The following is a 20,290-nucleotide window of genomic DNA, read 5'->3' as shown; positions in this document are numbered from 1 at the left end:
TAGTGTAGTTCCCTCTACTTTATTCTTCTTTTTCAAGTTTTTTTTCCAGCTTTTCAGTTTCGTTTCCTTCCCATATGCATTTTAGAATAGTCTTGTCTACTTTTACAAACAATCTTGTTGGAACTTTGATATGAATTGCATTAACCTTTATACCAATTTGGGGAGAATTGACATCTTTGTTATATTGAGTGTTCCAATCCATAAGCATGATACTTCTCTCCCATTTTTCAAAGATCTTCTTTGAATTCTCACATCAGTTTTATTTTTTTACTTTTCAGCATACAAGTCCTGTACATGCTTTGTTAAATTTACAATTATTTCGTTTTTTTTAAGAGATTATAAATTATATTTTCAATTTGAGTGTCCACACATTCGTTGCTAGTTATAAAAACGCAATTGACTTCTGGATGTCAATCTTGTATTCTCTGACTTTGGTGAATTCACTTAATAGTTCCCAGGAGTTTTTCTGTTGATTGCTTGAGATTTTCTAAGTAGATAATGATGTCATTTGCAAATAGGGATAGTTTCGTATCTTCTTTTCTGAGACATATGCCTTTTCTTTTCTTTTTTTGTCTTATTTCACTGGCTAGACCTTCCAGGACTATGTTGAGTAAGAGTGGTTAGAGCAGACAGCCTTGATTCATTCCTGATCTTAGGAAGAAAGCATTTGGTCTTTGACTATTAAATGTAATGTTAACTGTAGGGGTTTTTCGTAGATTCTCTTTATCAATTTGAGGAAGTTGCCCTGTACCCTAGTTTTCCAGAGAGCTTTTAAATTATTATTATGAATGGATAGTTAATTTTGTCAAATATTTTTTCCGCATAATTTATCTGGTCGTATTATTTTCCTTCTTTAGTCTGTTAATATAGAGGATTACATTGATTGCTTTTTGAATATTGAACCAACTTTATAGCTCTGGGACTAACCACATTTGGTCATGATACATAATTATTTTTATATATTGTTGGATTCCGTTTGCTAATATTTTGTGAAGGATTTTTTTTTCTTTTGCCTGTATTGATGAGGGATATGGTCTGCAGTTTTTTTGTAATGTCCATCTGTTTTTGCTTAATGGTAATACTAGCTTCACAAAATAAATTAGTAAGTATTCTCTATTCTTTTATTTTCTGGACGAGAGTATGTAGAATTGGTGAAAATACTTCCTTAGAAGTTTGATAGAATTCTCTAGTGGAAAAAATCAGGGCCTGGAGATTTCTTTTTTGGGAATTCTGTAATTAGGAATCAATTTCCTTAATAGTTATAGGACCAAAACAGTTATCCATTTCACATTGGATGAGTTGTAGCATATTGTGTTTCTTTCGAGGAATTGGTTCATTTCACCTAAATTGTCAAATTATGTAGGTTAAGTTGTTCATAGAATTCTCTTTTTACCTTTTTGATGTCTGGAGGGTCTATAGCAATACCCTCTGTTTTATTCCTCCTGTTGATAATTTGTACCTTCTCTCTTTCTTTTTCAGAGTTGCTAATGTTTTATTCCTCCTGTTGATAATTTGTACCTTCTCTCTTTCTTTTTCAGAGTTGCTAATGGTTTGTCAATTTTACTGATCTTTTCAAAGAATCTTTTCTTTGTTTCATTAATCATCTTTTTTTTCTGTTTTTCTTTCGAAGTTCTTGAGGAAGGAGCTTAGATTATTGATTTGAAAATTTTGCTGTTTTTTAATACAAGCATTTAGTACTACACATTTTCCCCTCAGTACTTTCTTATCTGTGTCCCACAAATTTTGATGTGTTGTATTTGCATTTTCATGCAGTTTAGTGTATGTTTATATATATGAAATGAAAATGAAAAATATATATTTCATTTAGTTCAATATATATATGATTAAAAACAAATTTCTCTTGAAATTTTCTTTTGGCTTGCAGATTATTTGGAGGTATGGTGTTTAGTTTTCAAGTGTTTGGAGAATTTCCTGTTATCTTTCTGTTATTGATTTTTAATTTAATTCATTGTGATCAGAGAATACTATGATTCAATTCTTTAAATTTGTTGAGATTTGTTTTATGGCACAGGATATCTTGGTGTATGTCCTGATGGGCATTTGAAAGCAAGGTGTGCATGCTGTTGTTAGGTACATGTTCTGGAAATGCAGATTAGATCCTGTTGTTTGATGGTGTTGCTGTTCTTCTCTATCTTTACTGATAATCTGTCAAGTATGTCTATCAATTGTTGAGAGATGGATGGTGAAGTTTCCAACTTATAATTATGGATATGACTATTTCTCCTTTCAGTTATATTAGTTTTACTTGACATATTTTGTATCTCTGTTGTTTGGTATATACACATTTAGGACTGCTATATCTACTTGGTAGATTGACTTTTTTATCATTAGGTAATGACCCTCTCTGTCCATAGTAATTTTCTTTGCTTTGAAGTTTACTGTATCTGATGTTAATATAGTAATGCTGCTTTCCTTTCATAAATGTTTGCATGATACATCTTCCATCCACTTTCTTTCCACTTGTCTATATTTAAAATGAGTCTCTTGTAGATAGCATATATTTGGCTCATGTTTTTTAACCTACCCGTCAATCTCTGTCTTTTTATTGATGTATTTAGACCATTTACATTAATGTAACTACTGATACATCAGGGCTTAAGTCTTTGATACGTTAAGGCTATTATATCTTTGGTTTTCTGTTTGGTTTCTGTTTTTCGTTTCTTCAGCAGGGGATGGGGTGTGTTGCCTCATTACTGCCGGGTCAGGTAGAAGTTCAGGTTCTCCCTTCGGTCTCTGTTGACACCTGAAGGGGAGAGCATCCTTGTTACTGCTGGTCAGAGTGGGAATACTGGCTCTGCACTAGGTTTTCACCAATACCACCCTTGACGAGAGGGCTAATATTACCTCATTACTTTTGACCTCATTACTCATGTTCCACACATGACCTCCATTTACACCACGTGGTGGAGAAGTGCCTCATTACATTGAGCAGTAGCAAAAGTCTTCAATTTTTCACTGGACAGGCTCTGCCATCATGCCAGGGGGGAGATGAAAGAGCATCTCAGTACTGCTGGGTGGGGGTGAAAGTCCAGACTCCCCACTTGCTTTCCCTGACAGAGGATGGGGCTTATTACTGGCTGACAAGGATGCAAGTCCCGTCTCTCAGTTTGCCTTTTCTGACACCATCACAGCAAAGAGTGGGTGAGCGTCTTAAATACCTCATCAAGGGTGGGGTTCTAAGGTCTCTACAAAGCCTTTCCTAGTGTGGGTAGTTGCGAAACCAAAATTTTTTCTGTGGTATTTGGCTTGAGTAGAGCGTTTATTGTAAAAAAGTTTGCTGTCTTACTAGGCTATTACTTTCCTGATCTTTTGGCTAGAGAGAAAAGGATTTGTTGGAGTTTCTTTCTGTGTTTTTTTTTTTTTCTGTCTGTACCCAGTGGCATTTCTAGGTTGCCAGCTTCTTCAGCTTCAGGTCTGGGATATATGAGGCTAGGAAAATGTATGTCTACTCCATCTTCCCAGAAACCAAAGTCCCAGATGAAGCCTTTTAATAAAACTTTACTGCAAGTTTGAGATTAATATGTCTGACACTTAATAAATATTTGTTGAATGGTTTAATAAATAAATAAAGACATACTCTTCGTGGAGCCTAGAAACCCAGGCCCTTTCTCCTAGTTTCATGCAATTTTCTTTCATAGTAATAATCATTTTGTAATCATATATATGTATGATTCTTTGATTAATATCTTTTATTCCAATATATTAAAGGTTTCATGAAACCTGAGACTACATATCATTTGTTCACCATTACATCAGTAGTACTTTCCATTGTTCTTTTTTTTTGGCACATAGCATGTGTTCAGTTAATTTGTTGAATAGATTAAAAATGAATAAGTTGATAAATAAATGAAATATCTTTCAGGGCTCCTTTCTGAATGACTATAGAGCTGTATCCTTGCCTGGTGTAACAGTTACTTTTCATGCAACCTCCATATGAAAGAAAGCAGCTTATCTTTTCCATTAGTAGTGCTCCTGGACCATTCCTCCCAACTCTTTAAATTATGTCAGACACATATACACAATAGAAATATTTGTTTGGCACATGGGGTAAATGGACAAGGCAACTTGCAGCCAGAGGTCACCAGCCAAACCCACCAGTCATTCCAGACTCACCTGAGTTGGTTACTTCAAGGAATGAAAAGTTCAATATGGTAGCACATTTGTAACCTATTTGTGGCATACCAAAGTTCATTGGTACAAGTTGTGAAAAAGGTGAGCTTGAATGTATCTTTATTCCAAGTCCAAGTCCACCTTCTCAAGTCCCTATTTTCTCTTCCATAGCTTCTCTTTCTTAGGATTATTGACAAAGAAAATGTCAATGTTTTGTTCAGGGAAAACCTCATCCCCATAAGAGGACACTTATCTTTCATCTTGACCAAGAAAATCACACCAGCTTACAACAGTATAACATTATACTGAATTATTCAGTCTTAACCAACATCATATGAAATAATTATGACACCAACAATGGCTAACATTTATTAAGCCTTAAATAGATGCCAGGTGCAGGCTATGCACTTAAAAATTATTTAGCTTTTTTGATCCTCAGAACAACTATTTGAGGTAATATTACTATCATCATTTTAAAGATAAGGAAATTGAGGCACTATTCTAATTTACAGATGAAGATATTACCTGTACAGATGAAGAATACAGGTCACACATCTATTAAATGTAGATCCTGGGTTTGAACTTGACTCTAGAGAAGGCATTCTTATCTGTCATATTTACCTAGTTAAATGCCTAGAAATGAATGGAGAGAGGAAGTGTGTGCGTGTTTGGCAGTTGTATCTCTTGAGTGGAATAAAGATCAGCCCTGAAATTCCATCTTGCAGTCTCAACCTCAGGAACAGACCTCCTGTCTTTGGTGTTTCAAATAAAAATATACATTTTTTCCCCCATAAGCCAATATAAGAGTTACAGGTATAGTGTGGCCTAATTTAAATCGTGATATATACACACCTTTCTCTCAACTTTTGGATCAGAGACCGTTAGCTGTTCCCCTAACTATGTCTGTTCTCTCCTTCTTCCGTAGTAACAGAGGTTAAGCTGTGAACACAGCTGCCTAGCTAAAAATGATATTGCACAGCTCTTTTGAAGCTTAATGTGGCCTCTTTAAGTTTTGGTCAACGGGTGGTGTTGGTGTTCGATGTGTGAAATTTCTATTACATGCCGCTAAAACAAGAAGAATGTTTCCTCCTCTTCTCCATCTTTCTTTTTCACTAGTTGAAATTCAGACATGATGATAGGAATTGGAGCAGACATCTTAGAACATAAGACAGAAGTCTGATGTTAAAGAGGCCAGAATAGCAACATAGACAAAACCTGAATCCTATGAGGATTCCATATAAATGTTGACAAGTCACCACTGCGTTGTTACTTGAGGGAGAAATAAACGTATTTCTTGTTTAAGCAACTGCTGTTGGGATTTGTTTCAGCAGCTGAATTTGGGTTCTTGGGGTGGGTTCACAACCATTTGTTATTCTGTTTATCCAAGTAGAGAAAGAGTTTTGACTTAAACATACCAATTAATATTAAAGAGAAATCGCTTGGCTAAACACAGCTGCATTCAAGTCAATGGTTGCCTCAACGTTTTCTCAAGAGCAAGGATTTATATTACCAAAGGAACTCTAGGTTTTTTCCCACCAGAAGAAAGGAACAGTCTTCAGAAAGCAGTAGTCAAATCTCCTTTTCTATAGCACAGAAAACCATTTTTTCTTGGCTACTATCACTTGTATCAAAGATTCAAAAAACTTTAGTAGACTTAGCCACCATTCTTTGTGCTTGGCATCAGTGTCTACTGGTTTACTTGTTTTTGTTGTTTGCTATTTGTATGTGACTTCTATCTTCAGCTACCTAGAATGTAAACTTCTCAAAGAAGAGGGATCCTTTGTTTTTGTTTGTTTGATTGATTGATTGTTTTCTTCTGCCATCAGATGGTTTGTGGTATTATGCTCTGCATTGTGTAGGATCTCAGTGTACTATCTCAGATGATAGTGACGGATTAATAAGAGTACTGAAAATGCTTTAAATATTATACGTGTCAGCTCAATTTGGTGAGAAACTTTCCTCATTGTTTTCACAACTTTATAGAAATATGTGGACAGTGAGTTCTTTCACAGAAGGGTGATTCAATATTCAGAATGCACTTTAGAATTTTATTGTATTTTAAAATTTCTCAATCTGACTCTTTTGAACATAAAGTTTAAAAATATTTATCATTCTTAAAAATAAGTGATATTGAAATTTTATCTGTTGCAGATTTGTTGTGATGAGAAAAGCCTTGTAAGAAAGAGATAATGTGATCTGCAAAAATAAGTTATGCTATTAAGTCACATAGCTATAGAATGATGTTAATCAGTGTTTATTTTAGAATTTTTCCTCACTGAATAAAACTGTAGACATTTTGGGTAGGCGACTTATAATGAATATTGTACTTTATAGAAGGACTTCAGTACATTTAATATATTTTGAAGACAAGATAGATCTTTAATCTTCTCTCTTTACTGTATCAATCATTTTTTAAAAAATTCTTCAATAAATCAGAAAACAAGGGAAGATAAAGTAAGGCAAAAAAAAAGAAAAGAAAAAGAAGAAAACCTACAGTATAAATCAGATACAATATTTTACAAATGTAAGAGGGATGAGTTTCAGGACTGTGCATTTCAACCCAAATACAGATAATGAACACTTTCCTTATCAAATCATCAGTGCGCTTCTGGGAACCAAGGATCCCACTGTCTGTTACAAATGACCAGGCATATTAAAAAGAGAATGCAAATGCTGTGTAACTAATGTGAAACTGAAAAAGTGAAATTTTTCACAAAGTTAAAACATCACTCCCATATACACATAAAATGAACATGTGAAAGATTTTGTTTAACTCTTTAAATGAGAAAACAAGTAAGATATTAACACCATTTCAAACACACACACACACACACGCACCCAAAAATACAATCAGAAACGCTGAAATGAATTTTCCAGTATTCAAACCCAATTATCATCCTCAAATATAAAATATTTAGGGTTATCTTTTCTGTAAGGCATAGGTCAATTGTATATATACTGGAAAAAATTATTTTTGTTTCAATGAAAAATAATCATTTGCACTGCTATGGCTAAGTATCATTCACATTTCTACCAATTTTCTATAGGTCAGTATGATGTCTCAAATTTGCATACCTCCATAGAATCAGATAATTCTCAAAATGTCTGCTAGATAATATATAGTTCTCTAAGGAAAGGGCATCTATTATTCTTTTTTGCTCTTTACAAGTCTTGGACAGCTTTTTCTTGACAAGCTTTAACAAAGTCTTGAGATATGGTATGCAGTAAAGCGTTGACTCCGCAGGCCTTGGGTGTTCAAACTCTGTACGTTCTAGAGAAAGGACTGGCCTTTGCTCCTTGGAATATCCTGCCTGATAAGAGTGTCTTTGTATACCTTGGAACTTGGACCACTCTAGATGGCTTATGTTAACAATATGACTTATTGTGAATGCCGGTTCTTGTTTTACTGGGGCCCTGGGCCATGCTGTATAAGTTTGACCTCCGAGGGGCTTGCTGAACATTCAGTAGTTAAGATCAGTCATATGGGCCCTCCATGACTGTGTGACTGACTTTGAATAAAATCCCTGGAAAGCAAGGCTCAGGTGAGTTTCCCTGGTTGGCAATAGTTTGTATATGTTGTCATCTACGATTGCTGGGAGAATTAAGCTCTGTCCATGTGACTCCACTGGGAGAGGAGTGGAAACTTGTCTTGGACTCTGCTCTATGTGCTTTGTTCCTTTGCTGATTTTAATCTGTTTTATCTCTCTGTAATAGACTATAAGTGTAACTATAACAGCTCTTCTGAGTTCTGAGTCCTTCTAGTAAGTTGTCAAACCTGAGGGTGGGTGTAGGGACCTCTGAAATGTATGGTAGATGCATCATTTTTGTGGGACATTCAGGCAGCCATTTAAGGAGGCCCTCAACAGACAGAAGTGAGAAGATGAGAAACTGAGCTTGTTTTTTCACATTAATTCAGTGCTTCTTAGAATGCTCATTTGTCATAGACTGCAGTCACAGCTTCCTGAAGCTGATCGTAGAGGATGTGGGGTAAACTATTTACAGCGGTCTCTCTATTTCTCCACGTGATGTCTCCACATTAGACCCAACTAATCTTCTCCAAGAGTACTCACCATTGAACTCACTTCTCTCCTTCCCAGCTGGTCTCCCAGAAGATAACCCAGAGAATAGACTCTTCTATTCTCTTTATGAATTAATTTCAAAGTATAAATTCCATAACCTTCTTCCTTAGGACCTAGCTTTTATTACTCTCAACAAGAAATAGCTCTTGTAAATCAAAAGCTTTGATTTACAAAACTTTTTTTTCTTGATGTGTCACAAAGAGCAAATTTTGGAAGTAAAAAATAGAATACTGGATTTCTTTTCATCTTTGCAATTTAAAAAAAATCCTAATTTTCTTTGCAGCCAGAAAGAAAATTCTTTTATGTCATGCGCTGAATCCTTGTCTACTATGTACTATGTGATATCTTCCATTATTTGATTCTTATATTTATATAAAAAAGATTTTGGCAATTGTGAAATACATTTTCCCCTTCCAGTAAAGTGTATCTTTTCAAGATTATTGTCTCCCAAGTATTCAAAAATTTTTTGAGTCTCAGAACTAAACAATGACTAAATCTCTCTCCTTTCTTGGGGAAATAATCTTCATGTCTTGTCTTTAATGGTGGAAGGAATTCAGGGGAAGAATCCAGCTGCTAGTAAGGTATTATTTCCTTAAACTTGGCTTTAGAACATCTTCTATAGGAATTCCTTTGACTCATTGGTTTGCAAAGCCAAATGTTGCTAGTATGAACTGTCTGCCTTATTCCTCATACAAAGATTTTTAGTTGCATACCAGGAAACCTCCTTTGAACATACCTATCGCGCCTCCCCTGGAATGCTCAAGGGCACACATTTTTGAGAGGCATGATACCATGTTGCACACCTCCAAGAAAGCCATTCAACTCCATGTAAATTGTGTTTCAAGTAGTTTTATAATGGGCAACCTGTGCTGCAAGCCTTGGCCCTACACGTGTTTCAGTTATTTGACAGATTGATTTGTTATAAAGGACAATTGGTGATGACTATCTTCAAACATTTTAAGTCTGCTATGTAGAAGAAATAGTTGTTTTCTGTATGATTTCAAGGGCTAAAAATAGTTCTACTGTGCATCCTTTTTTCTCAAGGTATGATTTTTGATAAAGAAGATTAGTCCTGAGCTAACATCTGTTGCCAATCTTCCTCTCCTTTTTTTTTTTTTTTCCCTCTCCAAAGCCCCAGTACATAGTTGTATATCCTAGTTGTGAGTCACTCTAGCTCTTCTGTGTGGGATTCTGCCACAACATGGCTTGATGAGCGTTGTGTAGGTCTGTGCCCAGGATCCAACCTAGCGAACCCCAGGCCGCTGAAGTGGAGTGCGAACTTAACCACTCAGCCACAGGGCCAACCCCTCTAATGTGTATTCTGTAGGAACACATATAACACTTAACAAAATACAGAGCTTTTCAGCAGTGAGAATTGCTCTAAAGTAGAGCAGGGCACTTTAAAATAGTTGGATTTCCATCAGTGAAAGTGTTCAGATATAGTTTGGATAACCACTTGGTAGAGATATTGTATAGAGACTCAGTCATTGTAACACATTAGTAGGGTTAAATGGTATTTAAGCTTCTGTCTGCCTCTGAGACTCAGTGATTCAAGAGACCATTAGAATCAATGGCACTTTGCTTACAGATGTAAATGAAATGGAAACTCATCCTACAGCTGCTATTGGGCTGTATAAAGTTGTGATTATTATCAAGTTAGATGTTTTATGCCTCAGTTGGGAGAGCTGCCCTGAAAAAAATGATGGATTGAGGGAGTCTGTTTTCTTCTGCCAGATTTCTTTTAACTAAGCCTTTGGGAGTAAATTAGCCCAATCTGAGGATTAAAATCTTTGAAAATAAATATCAGCCAAGGAGGTTTAAAGAAAGCAAGATAAGTCATAATGCAGGACTGGGCTGGGAATAATTTATACCTGGCATGCCATCTTCAATTGATGGATTGTCACCAGGAACTTTATGTTGAGGAGGATTATTAGTCCTCATCTGGATTCAGCTGGAAATGTGCCATGGATGATTAGGGAGGGGAGGGAAAAATGGCAGAATATAATCTCTCTCACGGAGAATACCTAGAACACTAGTTAGACAGAACTCACAGAATTCATCTCCTAGAGGATTGCACCTGCTTGTGGCTTTGGACCTTAGCTGTGTAGGTCCAACAACTCAAAGCATCCAGGGTCAATTAGGTTCAAGCGCTGCCTCATACAACTCAGAAGAGTATAACATACAAATCAGAATGCCAATGTAATAATTTGCAATTAGAACTATTACTGTCAAGTTGATTAAAATTTCTGTGTCTTTTAGCCAGGGTACTCATGCTACTGGTGACATTGAGATAGATGAGTTAATAATACTGATTAAGACTTTGTGTATTAGGTCATAACTTTTGTTTTGCAAGTGTGTCCAAATTTTGCTCTCTCTAACTCCCTGAGACTACGTCTTAGCTCCTTGCACTGGCTGTGGTCATCTATTTTTACTTAACGTTTCAGGGAAGTGCTTCTCAAACTATGTGTGGTGAACGTCCAATTTATGTTCTTTTCCAATCCATTATGGACTGATACTTTAATAAAATGCAATATAAATTAATTATTATAAAATAAAAGTGAAACAATAAAGACATACAAAATAAAGCTTATGTTTTATTATTTAGTTTAATGGGCATAAAATAACCTCAAAATTCCTATAAAAATTTCCAAACCTTTACTCTCAATTTCTAAACTGCATTTCATAAGCAGAATAGTTAATGAAGTGTTCCATGCTGATGAACTTAGGGAAGTTTATAACATACTGAAGCTTTATTTTGTATGCGTTGGATGAACATATCATAGTGCTTTGGAGCCCATGTGTAATCAATTCAATCAGTATATTTTTATTCATCAAATGGGATGTAGAGAACAGGTTTATGATTTTAAATGGATATAGAGGTCTAAGGTAGCTTTGTTTAACATTTAGGATATGAAACGTAGGCAAGTATATTAAAGTATATAAAATGTGCTTGAAACCAAATCTTTCCTAAAACAGTAAACCAACTCCTAGTGCAATGTTTTTTATATAAGAAATTATAACATTATTTATGATGTCATTTTGAGGGTTAAAATTTAGGTAAAATGTGCGTAATATGTAGTTAATAATAGCTTCAGGAGATGCAGAACCACTGAATTGTTCCATTATCACGGGAAAATGTTTCGTAGATGTGTAGGAAGGATATGCATTTCGTACCCACACATCCCATATCGCTTTGCTCTGATAATTGTTAACACAGAGAGCTGCAATGATGACTTATATCATGACACCAACTTGCAAACCCTCTTAGCAGTTTTATTTAATCTATTAAACTGATTCTGCCATTAAACAAACATCAAGTTGTTAGCAGGTGTATGAAACTGTGAATCCTCCTTCCTCAACCACTAACACGTAGTCATTTCAATGCGACACACTTCATTCAGAGTGGTTGAAAAGTCCCGCAATTCCTGCTTTCTGGCCTCACTTCTATTTTAATCCGCTTTATTGACTCTCAGGCTCCAGTCTTTCATTGTTTCCCTATATTCAGTCCTTTTTAAGACTCACCAACATTCACTATAGTCTCTAGCACATTCCTTTCTTTAAACTTGACTTCCTGTATAACAGTTAAACCCCCAGTTCACAAGAAGAACCCCATATTCTTAGCGGTAAGAGAGATTACATCTTAGCTCTTCTTAGTGTGGCCATGGTTTTTCTTACTACCTGTTGCCAAGGTTTTGCCCTCTTTATACCTATATTTTGGCGAAAGGGAAGAGAGTTTCTATGACCTTGAAAGACCATTTCCTATCAGTGTTTAGCTATATCTCTTGTGGTATACCCAGTATCTAACTGGTAGAATTTACCGCTAGGAAAGTTGCAAGCTTGCTGTTTAACTCTTACTTATTTGCACACTGCATTCAAATATCTATTTGCTCATCTATTCTTAGATATATTCTTCACATAGTGGGAATGACTTTGTCTCTGCCTTACAGGGGATGGAGACAGCTGTTTATGGAAGCCTGGCCATGTATATGTCTGTTCCATCCATGGCTCACTTCAAGCTTCATTCTTATGTTGAACTATCTAGAGATTCATTCAGACAATTGAATGTAGCACTATAACAGTCTCTTAATGCCTTATCAACCACCAAGTCCAGGGACAATATGGCCAATAAAATAAGTTCACACTTACATGTTTGCTTTGTGGAAATTCTCCTTCTTGGTAATTTATCCTATTCTTAAGCAAAGAATAATCATACCTGACTGTGAGGAGCAAAGATACATCGCCACTGGCATCCCTAGTCTCATGTGATTCTATACACACTGTCGTACAATATCAATCATACTTTACAGATATAATTTCCTAACTCCTCCAAACGTATCTCAGACCATTTCAGGAACCTCACCCTCAAGTCCTGCAATATAAAAATAGTGAACATATGGTAAGGTAGCAAACGTAACAAGTAGAGATGTGTATTATAGAATGACCCACCTTGATGCTCCTTATCTAGGGAGTTCACAAGGTGACCAGCTAATTTCACATAAGCTTGCACATTTGATACTAGACATACCAAATGAAGACAGAATCCATGTCAAAGCCTTGGGTTGACCATGCTTTAACCTCTGGTGTAGAAGGACTTCTACTATAGTCACAATAATTTATTGTCATTTTACAGTAAAGCTAAGTTATAGCTTAACATTCACTAAGGATTTACTAAGTGACAAAACCTGCTGTATTAGCTGTGTGTATGTGAGGAGGTGTATACACATAGTTAAGATGATGTCTCTTCTCTAGGAACTCATAATAAATCCTAAAATATACATAATATCAATGGTCAGAAAATAATATCCTGATAGCAGGCTGTGATAATAATCGCACAGTTGCTATAATGGAGATATACACAGAATGCTGTTAGAGCACAGAGGAAAGAATTAATTCTTTCTTAGGTCTCGAGATCAAGAAATGCTTTGAGGAAGACGATGAATATGAGCCGAATCTGTAGGATTGCTTGAACTTTGACAGGCTGTTGAGGGATGAGTGGTCTGGTATGTCAGGGGAGGGAGATGGAGAATGGAGGGAATGGGTGCCTCTTGAGTAAAGGGAACAAACCAAACAGTGTAAGTTTCCTCTTTCTGACTGCCACGCATTTTTAACTTTGTAGAGGAAATGGAAGAATCTATTGAACCAATTGTTTTGGCTGTTCTGATGTGATCACAGCGTTGCTTATGTGGATTGTCAAATAAGGGATGAGCTCATAAAAGAATATTAATGTGTCATTTTTATTGAGCAAAGTAGCATTACAGAAAAGGTGATTTCAAAGGCACATGGATCTTTCATTATAGCCTTCAGGGGCGATGTTTGATCACTGAAAACAGGCTGCTTTGTTCCAGTTTCCTCTGATGTCTGGCATTATCCTGAATACATATGCTCTGACTTGGAAAGAATCAGTCTGGAAAGATTTAATAGATTTGAGATTCGCATATTCAAAATACATGTCTTGTGGTTAAAATGAAACGAAAACTATTTTAATGTCTATACCTACATATACAAAAACGTAGTTCAGATACACATCTCAGAAAATTTTTAAAAGGCAATTACACATAATATATGTGCTTGTTCTGAGATTATGAAAGTTGGCTATTTTTAAAATTAACCATATTTATTTTCACTGAGGAGAAAATATGTTTTAAGGGACATCATATTGATGATAACAAAGTACAAGAATCCTTCCAGTTTCAGGCATTTGAGATTTGCTGGATTTTCTTGTCACCTATCATGGATACCACTTTTAGTGTTGGGCATCGCTGCCCACACTTTATTCAAAGTGAATTAACAGCTTTCTTGCTTGGAGAAAATTAGAAGTCACAAATAATTAAAGATAAATATTAAAGATTAGCATTTGCATGAGGTTCTTTTTCTTTTAAGACTGAAAGAAATGATTTTCTTTTTTCAAAAGGAGAAAGATGCTTGGAAAGAGAACTGAAGAGTCAAAAGCTTTTTGTGTGGTGACTAAAACTCACAGTATTTTCTCTCCATAGAATTCTCTGGCTTCTATTCCCTGTGAATTGATGTGTAATCTCACATAAATTCATCTTTTAATTTGGAATTCCAAAGGAACCTTTGAAAGAAAAATGGCACACCAAGTCAGTCAGTTTGATATACATTACGTCTACAATTAGACGCTTATTGCATTGAAATTAAGCCAAACAGACTTCAGCTGAAACGGGATAGGTTAAATTACATTCTATTTCGCGTGACAAAGAAAAATCTCACCATGTCACTTTCTTGTTTAAAATTCTTCCCTTCCCCTGTCCCCATGTACAACACCCTCCACCTCAAGGACACTGAGTGCTTCCTTTGCCTGGCCTGTCCTTCCTTCTATGGTTAGTTTTGCAACAATCTCAGAACAGAAACTATTTCAGTTACACATTTGTTGCCTAGACCAGTGCTTTTCAAACCTTAATGTACTTATGAATCATCTGGGGATCTTGTTAAAAATGCAGGTTCTGATTCAGCAAGTCTGGGGTCTGGCCAAGATTCTAACAAGCTCCCAGGTGATGTAGCAGACCGCATTTTGGATAGCCAGCACCCAGATACATATGACCTCTCATTAAATTGGTATTAGTTCCTGGTCCCTGATAACTGAAAATGTAGATTCTCTGACTTAGGTTGCTTCAGACTCCAATTGGCTTTTTTGGTCATTGGTAATTTCATAAAGACGCGGCATGATCTGGACTCTTTCTACTTTGCTAGTCTGCTTTCTTACCACTTCCCCTTTCTTACTTTACATTTGAGGTGTAAGAAACTACATAAAGTTTCCAGATTGTATCAGGCTCTTTCGCATCTCTGTACCTTTTCAAATACTATTTCTTCTGCTTGTTCTAACATCTTGTGATGGTTCCTTTAAAACCCGGCTCAGTTGTCATCTCCTCGAGGAATTCTTCTCTAATCTCTTTCCCATGTAACTGCCTAATTAAATGTTTCCAATACACTCTCACAATGCCCTGTATTTCCTATATCACAACTTTCTCATAATCTGTTGCAATTTTCTGCAAACTTGTCTGTTCCCTTCAAGACAGTGCTTCTGTGGGGGAAGAGATTATACATTTTGTCTCTGATACCTATTGCCAATCAAAATGCCTGACACATAGTAGGTTTTCATGAAAGTTTACTGAATGAATGAGGAAGGGAGGTTGACGTAATTATGCAAAAATATAATGTAATATTTTCTTTCCTGAAGCTTAAAATTGAATTGGGAGTAATGAAAACTAGAAGTCATAAAAAGTTAAGCACAGGATGAGATAATACTGAAGATGTAAAATGTTAGTATGTGATTAATTGCCAAATGAGGATCGTAGAAAATAACTATTCTGAGTTCATTGGAGGAAAATGTCACTACAGATTTATTACTCTTTTTTAATATCCCAATTTGTTCCACAAAGCATTTGAGATGGCTGACAACACTATGTATTGGATTTAACGAAAAGTATGAATACACGTGTAGTGAAAAGAATAGCATGGAAAAAGGAAGGAGTTATGGACGTTTATACTTAAAACTTGAGGAGTAGATATATTAGCATGTCTGCAAAATGGTCTCCATTAAATCATGGACAGTAAGGTTGGTGGCTGGATTTTCATTTCCACTCTCTTCTTGGGAGGCTTATTTCTTCAGGGGCATCAGCAGCTCCCTTGTGCTCTGGCTTCTGGCTGAATTTGGCCAATGGGGTGCCCTGGCAGAGGATCAAATGGAGGGAGAAGGGTGAGGTCAGGACATTTATATTCTTGCTTTGCCTAAAACCAACTGTGCCTCTGGGTAAATTGCCCCTTTGTTAAAACCTCCTCAAACTATTCTCCTTTGAGTGTGCCCCTGCTCCCTGTTGAGACAGATACAATCACAGAGTTCTTTAAAGCTAGATTGGATGCTGGTTTTAATAACTTTTCTGATAACCGTTAATGCTCTAAAAATGTTTTAGGTGCCTGCTATATATCAGGCAAAATTCTGTGACGAGGGGGCTCAATAGACAAAAATTCAGAAAGCAAACCAACCTGAAATCTTGTGCTCATATTGTTCCTGTTTTAGCGTAGTAAAGAGGATATAAATCATATTGGAGGTAAGGAAAAATTGGTATATTTCAACCGCTATAGTTCTGTAACATTTATGTACATCAGCCTTTAGTTTACTGTTCAGTTGTAAAGTGATAATATCCCAGAGATGTAGTTTTCCGGTTGTTTCTTTTTACTAGGGATGGATTATCCAGAACTTTTGCCTTTCTTCTTTCCCATTGCTTACTTTCTGGTTATTTCACTGCTCACCGTTCTTCCATCAGGAGATATAAAAAGGAAAACAAATGGCTGAAAAGCTTAACTTTAGCATCTATGATAAAAAATTTGTTAGGAAGGAGACTGCTATTCTGAACTAAAATGAAGCTTTTCAGTTTATCTGGGCTGGTCTGCCCCCTACTGCCGTAAAGATTTTGAGAGTTGTTTCCAGCTTGTCAAAAATCAAGAAATAAAATGGACAAAAGGCCTTATATTCACGACGATGAATAGAACAAGGTCTAGTAAACAGATATGATGAACCCTGGTGTGTAAACTGTCAGGCTTTAGATCTTGGATTGTATTACAATCTTGTTTGCAGTACTTACTTAGATCATTGTTGACTCATACGAGCCTCATTCTGTGACCCAGCAAAAATAGATCATAAATCCCAGCAGGGGAAGACATGTTTGTAGTTTGACCTTGGAAAGATGAGCTAAAGGTGCTGAGAAAACCATAAATTCTATTTACTCTAATAACAAAAATACGATTGTTTATATTTTGCCCAGTGGATGAAGTGCAAATCTAATATTTTTCCTGGGACGTGTTGTACATTTTGCCAAGGTTGATTAAATTCCTATTAAGTAGGTAGCTAAGAGAGAAACTGAATAAAATACTTCGTATGAGGCTTTTGACTCCAACTTGGTTCTTCACTATTGAATCCTTTTTGTAAAAGCTCCTTTTACTCCTCTTTTTTGCAGGTTCTATTTATGAAATGTTTGGAAATGAATGCTGTTTGTCAACAGGAGAAGTGATTAAAATTACTGGCCTCAAAATTAAGAAGATCATAGCTGAAATCTGTGAGCACAGTGAAGGTTCTGAGTCTCCACAATCGTTCGAACTGCCTATGAATTTTCCAGGTACACTGTACTGTCACCATTCCTTATTTGCAAAACTGTATTGTTAATAGATATAAACATCCATACAATGGAAAACAATGAAAAAGTGGTCTTCTTTTTTTAATTCTACAGCAGTGAGTGAAAAAAATCAGAATTCTTATAGTTCAATGATTTTAAGGACTAATAGAAGGCAAATATTTTTCCCCCTTAAAAAACATCCTTTATATAGGACTTAATCTTTTCTGTTAACAAGTATTTAGTGGGTTCCAACTATATGCACCGCTAGCTGTGTGCTACGTAGTGGGAATGAAGAAATTAGAGGTATACTTTTGTAAGTTATGCAGAACGAATTAATATCTCTTAAACATATCTACCTTCTTTACTCTTATTTCATTATTTTGGCTCCCTGGATCAATGCTAAACTTACCTGTCCGATCTTACTGGCGAGTTGGTTTGCTCTTATTTGCCTGGTTAACTCTACTCAGTCTTCCAAAATTAGCTCAAATATTATCTCCTGGAAAATTTGCTGACCCTGTAACCTATTCTAGATATTCTAGATTTTTTATGTTCCCATAGTATCTTGGGCACCATAGTTGTTGATGATTTTCTTGTTTTTCTTATTCTCTAGACCACGTGTTACCAAAGTTTTTAAATAAAGGAGCAGGTAGTAAATATTTTAGATTTTGCCTCCAGACGGTCTCCATCACTACTCCTCTTTGGTGTTGTAACATGAAAGAGACTATAGATAATACATAAACCAATGTGCATGGCTGCGGTTCAATAAAAATGTCTTTATAAAAGAGATGGGCAGCAGAATTTGGCCTGAGAACTGTAGTTCGCCGACCTCTGCTCCAGACTAAAACTTCCTGACAGATAAAATATGACATATCTGCCTTTGTGTTTCCAGTCCCAAGCACATTTTCCGGCACAGAGAATGTGCTCATTAATTATTTATTGAGTGAATGAATGAATGATTAGTGGAAGAGAAAAATCTAGTAAATATTTACACTATAATGTGATTGATGGTATGATTGAAGTATTCATGGGGTCTATGAGAGTCTGGAAAAGGAACATCTTACTCCAGTTGGTCATGTTTCAGAACATGGATTTTGGAGTCATTATATTTGAATCCCAACTCTGCCACTTCTTAGTTGTGTAACCTTGCCGATTTATTCACTCTCCTCTCACTTGAAATGGCAACAATAATATTATCTATCCTCTAGTTTTGTTGGGAGGATTAATATTGAAATATGTTTAAAGTGATTAGAATGGTACTTGTTACATAGCAAGAGCTATAAAAAGTGTCAGCTTTTATTACCATTATTATTATCATCATCAATGGAGTCAAGGAGAGCTTTTCAGAGAATGTTATACTTGATGTGAGGTTTGGGGAATGAAATAAATTAGCTATATGAGGAGAAGATTCTCCCAAGTGCTCCAGTATCTTCCCCCTTTCAACTGAAATCTTATTCATTGTTCAATTCTAACTATTCCTGACTCACCCCCATCCTTTATAGCAATGGTACTCAAACTTGGCTCCCCATTGGAATCACTTCAGTAGTTTAAAAAAATCCTAATGCTCAGACCTCTTGTCTAAGATATTCTGATTTGTTTGGTCTGGGATTAAGTCTGGTTATCAAAGTTTCCTAAAGCTCCCAGGGTGATAAGAATGAGCAGCCCATGTTGAGAACCATTGCTTTAGAAGAAGCTTTTCCCAAGTACTCTAATTGGATGTAACAACTCTCTTTTGAACCACTATAGTCTTTCATGCTTTAATCATTGCATTTATTACATTTTGCAAGTAATTGAAGTTATTTGTGTGCTTGTCTTGTGAGCACCATCTGCTTAATAGGTCACAAGCTTGCTGAGGACAGAATCTGAATCTCATTTGTTGCTCTAATCCCTACAGTGTTTAGGAAAAGATATACATAATAAATATTTAGTAAGTTAGAGTAACTAGAATCTTCTGGTGGAAGGAGTGTTTCTTGTTGGAGTAGTTAAAACACTTAGCTTTTGACTAACAGTTTAATTTGGAGAGTTACTATTTAGAATATCCCTTTGAGCTTTCGATTTACGTGATAAGATTGCATTAACTGAGCAACAATTTGAAAAATGTGTTTACAAACTGGTTTGCTTGTAAAGATCAGGGTTAAAATGAAGGGGTAAAGTGATTGGTGATGATTAGGGAATACTTTCAAAGAGGATCTTAAGTGATGATGAAAGAGATCCCAGATATAGGAGTAATCCCTGTACATCAGCAGTAGGGACGAAGACAAAAATCAAGGCCACTAATATTTTTCATAAATTTCAACAGAAAATCTCTTTATTTGTACTTTACTTAAATCTTTCACTTGAAGCTCTTAGATTTTAAACTCAAAAAATCCAATATATTTTTTAAAAAATCTTTCTTTATTGTGAATTTCCCAAATTTCCTTTTGTTATTGATTTCCATTTCATTCTATTGTGGTCAGAAGACATACCTTGTGTGATTTCAATCCTTCTAAATTTATTGAGACTTGTTGTATGGCCTAACGTATGGCTTATCCTGGAGAATGTTCTGTGTGCACTTGAGAAGAATGCATATTCTGCTGTTGTTGAGTGGAGTGTTCCACAGATGTCTGTTGGTTTGCAGTGTTGTTCAATTTTTTTATTTCCTTGTGGATCTTCTGTCTAGTTCTATCCATTATTGAAAGTAGAGTATGGAACTTTCTAATTATTATCGTTAAATTGTTTACTTTTCCTTTCAACTCTGTTAGCTTTCGCTTTACATATTCTGGGAGCTCTAATGTTAGGTGTATATGTGTTTATAATTGTTATCTATTCTTGATGGAGTGACTCTTGTCATTTTATAGTATTTTTCTTTGTTTCTAGTAACAATTTTTTTAAAAAATTTATTTCGTCTGATATTAGTGTAGTCACTCTACTTCTCTTTCGGTTACTGTTTGCATGGTCTATTTTCTTCTATTCTTT

At 35.7% G+C, this 20,290-nt stretch overlaps 1 protein-coding gene across 3 annotated transcripts in view; it reads left to right on the top strand.

The window, feature by feature from the left end:
* The window catches only part of THEMIS (thymocyte selection associated), a 177,639-nt gene that overhangs the window by 24,828 nt on the left and 132,521 nt on the right, over positions 1 to 20,290 (top strand). For all 3 annotated transcript variants that reach the window (XM_023651047.2, XM_023651048.2, XM_070223774.1), the window contains exon 2: positions 17,183 to 17,341. In XM_023651047.2, coding sequence (XP_023506815.1) covers positions 17,183 to 17,341 — 159 coding nt within the window. The remainder of the gene's footprint in view (positions 1 to 17,182; positions 17,342 to 20,290) is intronic.

This window comes from Equus caballus, chromosome 10, assembly GCF_041296265.1.
Source record: "Equus caballus isolate H_3958 breed thoroughbred chromosome 10, TB-T2T, whole genome shotgun sequence".
In the NCBI taxonomy this organism is placed as follows: domain Eukaryota; kingdom Metazoa; phylum Chordata; class Mammalia; order Perissodactyla; family Equidae; genus Equus; species Equus caballus.
Note: the sequence above shows the minus strand (reverse complement) of the source record. Positions and strands in the feature narration are given on the sequence as shown.